Here is a 13,177-nt window from a genome sequence, read left to right as displayed (position 1 = left end):
AATATTCTTTTACAATTATCAAAAAACACGATCGGTACATAAAACTGTGTAAACACTTACCCGATATCTGCTCAGCGATCTTGTGACCGTTTCCATGTTAGCTGTGGGCATGAGAAGCCCAGTTCCTGTGTCTTCCTGGATTTCCCTAGAGAGGTGCATGCTGGGATTTTTAGGCACAGTAATGCCCAGAGACTCCTGGGAAATGAGTGCATCACCACCCCATTCTTATTGCCCACCAACCCATTCTGTAATCTGTACTTTGTGCTCCTTATTGCCCACCACCCCATTCTGTAATCTGTACTTTGTGCTCCCTATTGTCCACCACCCCATTCTTATTGTCCACCACCCCATTCTGTAATCTGTACTTTGTGCTCCCTATTGGCCACCATCCCCCATTCTGTACTTTCTGCCACCAACCCATTCTTATTGCCCACCAACCCATTCTGTAATCTGTACTTTGTGCTCCTTATTGGCCACCATCCCCCATTCTGTAATCTGTACTTTCTGCCACCAACCCATTCTTATTGCCCAAAAACCCATTCTGTAATCTGTACTTTGTGCTCCCTATTGTCCACCACCCCATTCTTATTGCCCACCACCCCACTCTGTAATCTGTACTTTGTGCTCCTTATTGCCCACCACCCCATTCTGTAATCTGTACTTTGTGCTCCTTATTGCCCACCACCCCATTCTTATTGCCCACCACCTCATTCTGTAATCTCTACTTTGTGCTCCTTATTGCCCACCACCCCATTCTGTAATCTGTACTTTGTGCTCCTTATTGCCCACCACCCCATTCTTATTGCCCACCACCCCAATCTGTACTTTGTGCTCCTTTTTGCCCACCACCCCATTCTTATTGCCCACCACCCCATTCTGTAATCTGTACTTTGTGCTCCCTATTGCCCACCACCCCATTCTTATTGCCCACCACCCCATTCTGTAATCTGTACTTTGTGCTCCTTATTGTCTACCACCCTATTCTGTAATCTGTACTTTGTGCTCCTTATTGCCCACCAACCCATTCTGGAATCTGTACTTTGTGCTCCCTATTGTCCACCACCCCATTCTGTAATCTGTACTTTGTGCTCCTTATTGGCCACCACCTCTTTGGGTACTTGGTGCTGTGCATTCTTTATTTCCCACCACCACTATTTTGTATTCTGCACTGTGCTTTCCCTATTCCCCACCGCCTTATTCTGTACTCTGCACTTTTTGTTCCCTATTGCCCAACATCTCATTCTGTAATCTGTGCCATGTGTTTCCTATTGCCCACCACCTCATTTTGTACTCTGTGCTGTGCATTTCCTATTCCCTTTTGCCTCATTCTGTACTCTGCACATTCCCTAATCCCCACTACCTCATACTGCTACTCTGTACTTTGTGTTTCCTATAACCCACCACCTTATTCTGTACTCTGTTTGTGTTCTCTATTGCCCACCAACTCTTTGTGTACTCTATGCTGTGCATTCTTTATTCCCCAATGCCATTTTCTGTATTCTTTGCTGTGTATTCCCCATTCCCACCCTCTCCTTCAGTACTCTGCATTCCCCAATCCCCACCACCTCATTCTTTACCCTGCACTGCGTGTTCTCTATTGCCCACACCTATACTCTGTGCTGTGCATTCTTTAGTCCCACCGCCTCATTCTGTACTGTACACTGCTCATTCCCTATTGCCTTATTCTCTACTTTGGGATAAGCATTTCCTATTGCCCACTGCCTCATTCTGTACTTTGCGCTGTGTATTTCCTATTCCTCGCGTCCTGTTTCCATATTTTGTGCTGCGCATTGCTTACCCCCCCACCACCCCACCCCATACTCTGCACTGTGTTTTTCCTATTCCACATTACAGACTCCTTACCAAGATGTTTATGGCCTCAACAGTTGCTGGTTGCTAAGTAGCACTCAAATTTTTAAATGAAATTATTCTTAAAGATAGGATCATATAAAGTGTTCGCTCTCTTTTTATAGTCTGCCGCATTACTGTTCTTCTTGCGGTACCCAGGGGTGCTTCAGGTATTCACAATCCTTATTCGAATGAGACCCCAGGAAATTATTTTGTTTTAAATTATACTTACTGTTTTATTACCAACATATTAGATTTTTACTTTGCTGCCTAACATATGAGGGGGGAAAAAAACTATAATTGAATCGAAACACATACACACATACTGTAAACGTGTCTTTTTTGTAATTAAATCATTATCAATTGATTTGTGTAGCATTGCTGACCAATTAATAATTCTCTTGAGTCTCACAACAGTGTAAAAAAAAACAAAAAAAACAATATTTTGGTTCCTGTGTTTAATAGTTTTAGAACCCCTGTTATAGAGTAAACTGAAGATTAAGGCTTGCCCTGTCTTACTAAGCTATGCCAATAGTCTCTTAGCCAGAAACGATCAGGAAAGTGTGTGAGTGGTCCATAACAACAAACCCATTTCCAGCACAGAGACAGGACATAGAAATGAGGAGTGGAAGGAAGGCAGTCGCGGACTGCAGATCTGGACACCTGGAAGACCTCCAGCACACAGGAACAAGTCTGGAGATCTCTGAATTCACATGATCTGTTCTATTCAGAGAAGCATTATTCAGCACCACTGTCAGCTCCCATCAGTTTTGCCAAGTACTGCTGTGAATGCAGCAATCATATTGGGGCAATAACAATATTCTCTGCCCCACTAACAATGTAACCAGCCGTATGGCACTACATGAAAAAGATTAATTAGCTAAGAAGGTTTTTAAACAAGGGAAATTCTAACAGAGTGCACGCAAAATGAATTAGATAAAAAAAAAAGAGCGAGAGAGAGAGAGAGAGACACAGACAACGCGAGCGAGAGACACAGACAACGCGAGCGAGAGACACAGACAACGCGAGAGAGAGACACAGACAACGCGAGAGAGAGACACAGACAACGCGAGAGAGAGACACAGACAACGCGAGAGAGAGACACAGACAACGCGAGAGAGAGACACAGACAACGCGAGAGAGAAAGACAGACAGCGAGAGAGAAAGACAGACAGCGAGAGAGAAAGACAGACAGCGAGAGAGAAAGACAGACAGCGAGAGAGAAAGACAGACAGCGAGAGAGAAAGACAGACAGCGAGAGAGAGAGAGAGATAGAGACAGAGAGCGAGAGAGACAGAGAGCGAGAGAGACAGAGAGCGAGAGAGACAGAGAGCGAGAGAGACAGAGAGCGAGAGAGACAGAGAGCGAGAGAGACAGAGAGCGAGAGAGACAGAGAGCGAGAGAGACAGAGAGCGAGAGAGACAGAGAGAGAGACATAGAGAGACACATACACAAAGAGAGAGAGATAGACACACACAAAGAGAACTGGAGACAGAAAGAGGTACAGTCAGAGAAATGTAATAAGAGGTAAGAGAGTCAGCAAAAAAAAATGCTATAGAAGAAAAGAGGAAAGAGGACAAGAGAAGGAAGGAGGGGAGGAAGACAGGAGAGGGGAAAGAAGACAGGAGAGGGGAAAGAAGACAGGAGAGGGGAAAGAAGACAGGAGAGGGGAAAGAAGACAGGAGAGGGGAAAGAAGACACGAGAGGGGAAAGAAGACAGGAGAGGGGAAAGAAGACAGGAGAGGGGAAAGAAGACACGAGAGGGAAAAGAAGACAGGAGAGGGAAAAGAAGACAGGAGAGGGAAAAGAAGACAGGAGAGGGGGAAAGAAGACAGGAGAGGGGGAAAGAAGACAGGAGAGGGAAAGAAGACAGGAGAGGGAAAGAAGACAAGAGCGGATGCGTTTCATTTTCTTTTTTTTCACTGCACTGGGGTCTGGTGCCTTTTTCATGCATTTCGGTGTGCTCTGTGTGTTTTCAATGCGTTTTGACGTGTTCCAGTACAGTTCCGTACAGGAAAAATGCAGCATGTTCTACTTTTTTTCTGGAAACAGAACACACTGCAACTGCAAGCACTGGTGTGAACTATGCCATTGAAAACCAGTTTTGGATGCAGAAAAGAAGCACTGGAACGCATGAGGTGTAAACTAGCCCTTATGTTTAACACTACAGTTGGTAAGGTCAGGGGCAGATTACCGGCACCGAACATTCACTCTTCAACTGAAACACCAGTATAAAATATTGAGAGACTAATTAAATGTATTTAACATTATAATCTGGCTGTGAATGGCATAGGAGGAGAAGTGTAAATAAAAGTCTAAATTAGTAAATTCAAAATGCTAAACCAATTAAGTATCCTTATTTTTATTTTTGTAAAGTACATAAGTATATTTAGTCCAATTCAATTTGAAAATAGAGTGCCTTATTCTTCATTTGATGTCTATACTCTAAACCAAATTACCCTATACCCCAACAACTGACTTTCCTTCTTTGCTCTATTTTGGTCTAATAAATATACCATTGGAAGTGTCAAAAATACCCGTCAACTATTATCACTATTATGAGCACTATTAACAGTTAGCATTAGTCGCAATTCTCTGTGTGGACTACAGAACACCTCCTGTCCCTAGGGTGACAAAAAAAAATCGCAATAAGCGTTTATCGATTGGTTTTGCGCAACATTTATAGCGTTTACAAAATAGGGGATAGTTTTATTGCATTTTTATTAATAATAACAGTGGCGATCAGCGTTTTTTTTTTCGTGACTGCGACATTATGGCGGACACATCGGACAATTTTGACACATTTTTAGGACCACTGTCATTTTCACATAAAAAATGCAGTTTGGGAGTTAACCACTAGGGGGTGCTGAAGGGGTTAAGTGTGACCTCATCTGTGTTTCTAACTGTAGGGGGGCGGGGCCGGACGTGTGACGTCATTGATCGGGTTTCCCTATATTAGGGAACACACAATCAATGACAGCGCCACAGTGAAGAATGGGAAAGCTGTGTTTACACACAGCTCTTCCCGTTCTTCAGCTCCAGGGACCGATCGCAGGACTCCAGCGGCGATCGGGTCCCGCGGTCACAGAGCTTCGGACCGAGTCGCGGGCGCGCGACCCACGGCTAGGCACTTAGAGGACGTACAGGTACGGGCTTGTGCCCAGCCGTGCCATTCTGCCAATGTATATCTGCTTAAGTGGTTAAACAAAGGCAAAGATGGAAGCTTCCTTGGCTGAAAACGATAGGAGGGTTTACTTACACTTTAAGTGAGAGTGATTGTGCCCCATTATTGGTGTAAGTGCGAGGAGTTGTGCCCATCGTTGGTGTCGGGGGGGGGGTTTGCCCCATCATTGGTGTCAGTGTGAGGAAATGTGCCCCTTTATTGGTATTAAGAATGAAATAGTGTAACAAGTGCCAGATAAAACCCAAGCAAAGGGCCCTCGGGCTGCAGTTTGTAGACCACTGCTATAGAGGGATACGCTTTGTTCATGTTTCATATCTAAGGTTTACAACCATTTTAAGATAAAATATATTACATTTTTGTTATTGGGTTTACTTCCATTATAAAGCTAAATATAGAAATGGAACCCCTCACCACCCTACTTTTCAAAATACCACTTTTTCCCCTGGCTTGTTTCCGATTGGTTCCTTCAGGCAACAAACTGATTTGACTTTTGGTCAGTGTTTGTACATCAGCACCAATCATTACAATGCCTTCCTCTTTATACAGATGTATGCTGGATATACAACACAGCAAACTCTTCCTGATCAGGAAAGGGTGACCAGAGATTTGACTAAACATGACATTTCACTACAGAACTTGATAATATTTCTATGTGAAATCACAAGCAGTGCGACGCAAACAGCTTAAACAAGCACAGCGCTGATCCGAGGTCTCGGAAAATGATTCCAGAGAAATGGTTCAGCTCACACACTGAGCCCCGGCAAATGACAGACAAAACTGCATAATGGTCTGTGTCACGGAGCACTGGTACCACATGTGGGAAGAAAGATCTTGTTATGTCTCCGGGAATAATACCTGTCTGTCTTTCTCCACTAAACTCGGCTCAATATGCCTGCTTGCCTGCCACAGAGCCGCTTGTCCGTTATCTAAACACAAAGCGAAAAGGCGGAGGAACAGATACATGTCACCCTCTATTTTTCTGCACCGAGATCATTCCTTTCAGCTTTCTGACACACATTCTCTGCGGATGGGCTGACAACATAAAAGAGAACTCCATACAAATTCAGAAACAAATGTGCAAAGCTCTGCGGTTTTGCTTCTTCGGGTGCATTACTTTTAACATACAGCAAGGGTTAAATGCATCTTTAACCACTTCAGCCCCAGAAAATGGTACCCCCTTCCTGACCAGAGCACTTTTTGCGAATTCTGCATTCGCTTTAACTGACAACTGCGTGGCCGTGCGACGTGGCACCCAAACAAAATTGATGTCCTTTTTTTCCCCACAAAAAAAAAGCTTTCTTTTGGTGGTATTTGATCATCTCTGCGGTTTTTATTTTTTGCGCTAAAAACAAAAAAATACAGACAATTAAAAAAATATATATTTTTTTTACTTTTTGCTATAATGAATATCCCAATTAAAAAAAAAAAATGTTTTTCTTTTAAGTTTAGGCCGATACGTATTCTTCTACAAATAAAAAAAAAAAAAAAAAAAGAAATCGCAATAAGCGGTTATGGGATAGATGTATGACATTTATTTTTACTTTCATTTTATTACTAGTAATGGCGGCGATCTGCAATTTTTGTCAGGACTGAGATATTGCGGCGGACAGATCGGACACCTTTGACACTATTTTGAGACCACATTTATACAGCGAACAGTGCTATACATATGCACTGGTTACTGTATAAATGTGACCGGCAGGGAAAGGGGTTAACACTAGGGGGTGCTCAAAGAGTTGTGTTCCCTAAAGAGTGATTCTTACTGTGGGGGGGGGGGGGGGGGGGACTGACTGGGGGAGGTGACCAATCGGTGTCCCTAAGTACAAGGGACACACCATCGGTCTCCTCTCTCTGACAGGACATGGATCTCTGTGTTTACACACAGAGATCCATGTCCCTGGCTCTGTGACAAGCAAACGTGGGTGCCCGGCGCTAAACACTGCGGGAATCCCAAGACGTCATATGCAGCCGCCCGGAGGGACGAAGTGTTCATGCGGCCGTCATATGACTATAGGCCGGGCGTGAAGCGGTTAATGCATTTAGACATTTTTTTTTTTTAATCCACTTTATTTTTTTATTTTTTTTTCTTATTTCATACATAAATATGCCTAATCGGGATCCGTTGCATTTCAATTGACATACATTATACAACATTTTTACATTCCTATAATATTCCAATGTACGTCTCTATATTTTTATATCCCACCCCCTCCCCCCGCCAACCCAGCATTTACATAGTTACATAGTTAGTCAGGTTGAAAAAAGACACAAGTCCATCCAGTTCAACCTCAAAAAAATAAACAAACAAAATAAAAAACACAATACAATCCCATACACCCAACTCCATACCCACAGTTGATCCAGAGGAAGGCAAAAAACCCCAGCAGAGCATGATCCAATTTGCTACAGCAGGGGAAAAAATTCCTTCCTGATCCCCGAGAGGCAATCGGATTTACCCTGGATCAACTTTACCTACAAATCTTAGTACTCAGTTATTTTATGTACATTTAGGAAAGAATCCAGGCCTTTCTTAAAGCAATCTACTGAGCTGGCCAGAACCACCTCTGGAGGGAGTCTGTTCCACATTTTCACAGCTCTTACTGTGAAAAAACCTTTCCGTATTTGGAGGTGAAATCTCTTTTCCTCTAGACGTAAAGAGTGCCCCCTTGTCCTCAGTGTTGACCGTAAAGTGAATAACTCAACACCAAGTACACTGTATGGACCTCTTATATATTTGTACATGTTGATCATATCCCCCCTAATTCTCCTCTTCTCAAGAGTGAATAGATTTAGTTCTTCTAATCTTTCCTCATAGCTGAGCTCCTCCATGCCTCTTATCAGTTTGGTTGCTCTTCTCTGCACTTTCTCCAGTTCTCCAATATCCTTTTTGAGAACTGGTGCCCAAAACTGAACTGCATATTCCAGATGAGGTCTTACTAATGATTTGTACAGGGGCAAAATTATATCTCTGTTTAGGCATCTTAAAGTGGTGAAGACGACTTTCTGCAGTTCGAATCGAAAAGGGGAAAAAAAGGCAATTTAAGTGAATTTGAACATGGTATGGTTGTTGGTGCCAGGTGGGCTAGTCTGAGTATTTCAATAACTGCTGATCTACTGGGATTTTCACGCACAGCCATCTCTAGGGTTTACAGAGAATGGGCCAAAAAAAAAGAGAAACTATCCAGTGAGCAGCAGTTGTGTGGATGAAAATGCCTTGTTGAGGTCAGAGGAGAATGGGCAGACTGGTACAAGACGATAGAAAGGAAACCGTGACTCAAATAAGGACTCGTTACAACCAAGGTATGGACAACACTATCTCTGAATGCATCATATCTTGAAACAGATGGGCTACAGCAGCAGGTGACCACATCGGGTGCCACTCCTGTCAGCTAAGAACAGGAAACTGAAGCTACAAATTGCACAGGCTCACCAAAATTGGAAAATTGAATATTGGAAAAACATTCAGATGGTAGAGTCCGAATTTGCCATAAAATGAAAGCATGGATCCATCCTGCCTTGTATCAAGGGTTCACTCTGGTGGTATAATGATGGGGGGCATATTTTATTTGCACACTTTGGGCCCCTTTGTACCAATTGAGCATCATTTACATGCCACGGCCTACCTGAGTATTGTTGCTGACCATGTCCATCCCTTTATGACTACAGTGTACCCATCTTCTGATGGCTCCTTCCAGCAGGATAATGCTCCATGTCACAAAGCTCAAATCATCTCACCACTGGTTTCTTTAACAGGACAGTGAGGTCACTGTACTCCAATGACTTCCACAGTCACCAGATCCCAATCCAATAGCGCACCTTTGGGATGTGGTGGAACGCAGAGGCGGCTCTCTAATTAGGCGGTCGCCTAAGGCCTTACACTCACAGGTGCCTCACGGCTGCCTAATTTGCCTGTGAACAATACTAATGTCAGCGTCATCAGCTCTCTCTATTACCCCTTTCTCTTTCTCACCTCCCCCTCCCTTCCCCCTCTTGCTTTGGCTGAATATGTCTGATGGGTGAGGAGGGTGCCCTGGAAGTGGTGCTGATCACCTGTGTGATAGATCCGTGCATTTTCTGCAGCCATTTTTCTTGCTTGAATTATTTTTCCCATTATAGACGCGAGTGGGGGCCTCATGTCTAAGTTTTGCCTAAGGCCTCACAAAGCCTAGAGCCGCCTCTGGTGAAACGGGAGATTTGCATCATGGATGTGCAGCTGACAAATTTGCAGCAACTGCGTGGTATAGCTACGACGGTATAGCGGCGCTAAAAATCACGCCGCTATACCGCCACCGCACCTCACATGCCCAGTGTGAAATGGGCCTAAAAGACTGTTTAGGTGCCAAACGTATTCACAAAAATGAAATACCCAATAAACGAACGGTGGCCATACACGCTTCAATAAATGATTGATCCATCCCAATAGGATTAACAAACTCACAGTCGTCTACAAAATTGATTGATATGCCGCCATATACAGAAAAGTGGACTTCAATCCATGCTTGGAGATTATGATCATACGTTATTAGTCATATCGCCGTTTCCACCAGGCAACCTTGAAATACGATTACATTTATGACTGATTCACTGCCAACTGATGCAAAACAATGGATACATTTCAGCCCTCGCCGATCGACTCAGTTTGATTAAATCCAATCTTAATCTGAGTCTAAACAGATCAGACGGGAAGTTATGGCTATTCATTCCGTTCCGGATTTGATAGTTTTTATTGAAACTCATTGATTGGATAATAAATTTGAAGCATGTATGACCATCATAACAGCAGCATAACGCACATGAAAAATACATTTTAAAGCGCTCCTACTTTTATGATGAGGTTCTTGTACTTGTCCAACATTTCTTGATCCTCATGACAGCCAGCGAGTAGTTGCCAAACTTCTGCTCTTAACGCCTCGGGTACTCCCCCTCGCTTCACCAGTGATGACAGTCCCTTTGGCCTGACGCTCAGATTGCTGTGCCTGCATGATGACAAAGGAGCTGAAGTTTGGTAGAAGAAGGGCTTCAAGGTAAACAAACACTGCTAAAAATATGTGCAGCTTTCCAGGGCAAAGTAAATATTCCAGTGTATTAATCCAAAAGGATTATACAAACCCGCAGTATAAATATCACAAATTAAACATCAAGTCAGATCGCTGCTGGACTTCAAACTACAGCAGAGCGGCTGCTTTACTCCGCTAGATAACATACAGTCTTATCGCTGTGCAAGTAATCCAACACTCCATGGTATACAGTACAAAGCTGGAGGATTCAGCTGTTCCAATGGTTTTCATAGTAACATTAACACACAAAATGATTGGATTTGGGTAAAAAAAATATTTGCTGCGGGTTAAAAGCGCTTATAACATACAGGTGACATAAAATATGGATCTCAGTGCATTGCATTCCAGCTGTCAAAATACGATTGCCACTATGGGGGGGGGGGGGAGATGCAATAAAAACTGATGCAGCTGTGCATAGTAACCAATCAGCATCTAGGATTGAGCCCTGGTTCACACTGGGTACGATTTGGAACGATTTGAGATGCGATTTGACATGTCAAATCGCATCTCAAATCGGTGGCAATTGTCGGCAATGGCACTGTCCTAATCAGTGCGACGCCGCATCTGCGATTTCAAAAAGTAGTTCCTGTACTACTTTTTGCGATTTCGGGCCACGATTTACATTAAATTGCGGCCGAAATCGCGGCAAAATCGCAGCCGCGAAATCACGGTAAAATCGCGCATTTTACCGCGATTTTGAATTCGCAGCAGTGTGAACCTAGGCTTAAGGTCAGCTCACAGCACAAAAAAGCACTCCAGATCCATTCCAGATGCGTTTCTGCTGGTGAGTTTTTAATGTGTTCCAGTGTATTTTTTTGCGTTTATGGATGCATTACAGGTGCTTTCTTCTTTTTTTCCGATGGGGTCCAGTGCGTTTTTGATGCATTATTTAAATTTGTTCAAGTGCAATTTTGATACATTTTTAAACTTGATAGAGGGACTGCACACCCCCGCTGACCAGATAACGATCGGCTGCTTTTTTTTTCAGGAAGCCCTTTCGAATGAAACCAGGACATTTGGCCCAGATTCTATCAGAAAGGCTGTCGTACACTCGGGCCGAATGTTGGCTGGTTTCTGGCGAAGCAGTCCATAAAAGTCTGTATTCTGTCCTTGTTTACCAGGCTTAAAAGGGGCTGTAAAGGTAAATGTATTTTAACCTTAATGCATCCTATGCATTAAGGTGAAGAAACATCCGACGGTAACGCCCACCCCCCCCCCACCACCCGAACCCCCGTTTTACTTACCTGACCCCTCGAAAGTCCCGCGCGCGTCCACGTGATCCTCTTCGGTTCCCAGCCTGGCCGTTGATTGGCTAGGCTGAACGGATTGATAGCAGCGCAGCCATTGGCTGGCGCTGCTGTCAATCACAGCGGATGATGCGGCACGCCGGGGGGCGGGGCCGAGTGATACAGTCGGCGGCTATACCCGCCGCTGTATCACGGGAGCGCGCTCGCAAAAGCTTTCCACCATGCGAGCTCGCATGAAGGTGGAAAGCTTTTGTGAGGAGGAGCCGAGACAGCCACCGAGGGACCCCAGAAGACTGGATTCAGGGACACTCTGTGCAAAACGAGCTGCACAGTGGAGGTAAGTATAACATGCTTGTTATTTAAAAAAAAAAAAAAAAAAAAAAAAAAAAAAAAAAGATCTGCCTTTAGTGTTCCTTTAAGCGGGAATTTAGCGATTTATTTTTTTCATTTAACCTGCTGGTTAAAAAAAAAAAAAATAAGTCTCATGTATGGCCAGCCTTAAGCCAACCCCAGACGGGTAGAAATTCGTCTAGTTCCATAGGAACCAGGAGAATTTCCATCCATCTATGGACAGGGTAATAAATAGTACTGAAGTCGATCTATTGACTGTGTTGATAGGGGAATCGGACAATTTTCTTCCCTTCCACCCTGTGGTTGCAGGAAAGAAAATTGCATAACGTATGGCCTGCCTTATATGCCACTCCTCCTACATTAACCCCGATCCCGCCGACGTAACACATATGCGGCCCCAACGCACTGGGCTTTTGGGAGGCCGTATATATGCATATCTCCCTTTGTGTTGGGAGGGCACAGTGCATCATTCCCAGCACAGAGACTAGGGTCTCACCAAGAGCCCTGGGCCTGGGCCCCGTACCAACAATCGGGACCTGGATCTCATACTTCTGGGTCACCTGATCGCTGTGGTAGCCTCTGCTTGGCTACCAGTGAACAGTCACTGTGAAGCCCGCCCCTGGGTTTCTCTCTTTCTGTGTAAAGAAATTAACAAAAAAAAAAAAATTAAGAAAAAAGTACCTAGATCAAGGTCTGATCTAGGTCAGTGCCAGTGTTAGTGTATGGGTCAAGGTTATGATCAAAGGTCAGGGTCAGTATATTTTGGGCAGGATTTATTTGTCTCTATTAGCATCAGTGCCAGTGTGTTTTAGGTAGGAAAAAAAAAAAAAAAGCTAAATTGGCACTATTATTTTTGGGCTGTACTACAGGTACAAACAACTGACATACACATATGTGGTATTGCTGCGATCGTTAGGAGCAGGAGATTTTATTTTGGGTTGTTCTTTACAGGTCGGTTATGGTAGTAACAAAAAAACACATCTAAATAAAAAAATATATATATATTACATTTTTTTCCTACTTTGGACCAGTTTTCCTTTGATAATAATAAAAAAATTATATAAAATCAGGAGCCATCCATAACCATTTACTAGCAAATAAAAGCACAATTTGCCCTGAAAAAAACAAGGTATAATCCACCTGATTGTACAAAGTAGTTGTGATGATATGTACACTTTTACTAACACATGGCAAAATTGCAAAATTGTGCTTAGTCATTAAAGTGGAGGTTCACCCAAAAATCAATTTTTAACAGTAGATTGGGCCTAATTACGTGAAGCAGAATCGGGTGTTTTGATTAAAATCAATGCAGTACTTACCTTTTTTGAGATATATGTTCTCCCGCCGCTTCCGGGTATGGGCTGCGGGACTGGGCGTTCCTATTTGATTGACAGCCTTCCGACCGTCGCATACAGCGCGTCACCAGTTTCCGAAAGTAGCCGAACGTCGGTGAGCAGGCGCCGTATAGCGCCACACCGACGTTCGGCAAC

The 13,177-nt window shown here is 43.7% G+C and overlaps 1 protein-coding gene across 3 annotated transcripts in view; it reads right to left on the bottom strand.

The window, feature by feature from the left end:
• The window catches only part of RABGAP1L (RAB GTPase activating protein 1 like), a 471,992-nt gene that overhangs the window by 335,000 nt on the left and 123,815 nt on the right, over positions 1-13,177 (bottom strand). For all 3 annotated transcript variants that reach the window (XM_040360398.1, XM_040360397.1, XM_040360396.1), the window contains exon 13: positions 9,855-10,008. In XM_040360398.1, coding sequence (XP_040216332.1) covers positions 9,855-10,008 — 154 coding nt within the window. The remainder of the gene's footprint in view (positions 1-9,854; positions 10,009-13,177) is intronic.

The sequence above is a fragment of the Rana temporaria genome, chromosome 7 (assembly GCF_905171775.1).
Source record: "Rana temporaria chromosome 7, aRanTem1.1, whole genome shotgun sequence".
Classification (NCBI taxonomy): domain Eukaryota; kingdom Metazoa; phylum Chordata; class Amphibia; order Anura; family Ranidae; genus Rana; species Rana temporaria.
This window is presented reverse-complemented; position numbering and strand designations above follow the sequence as displayed.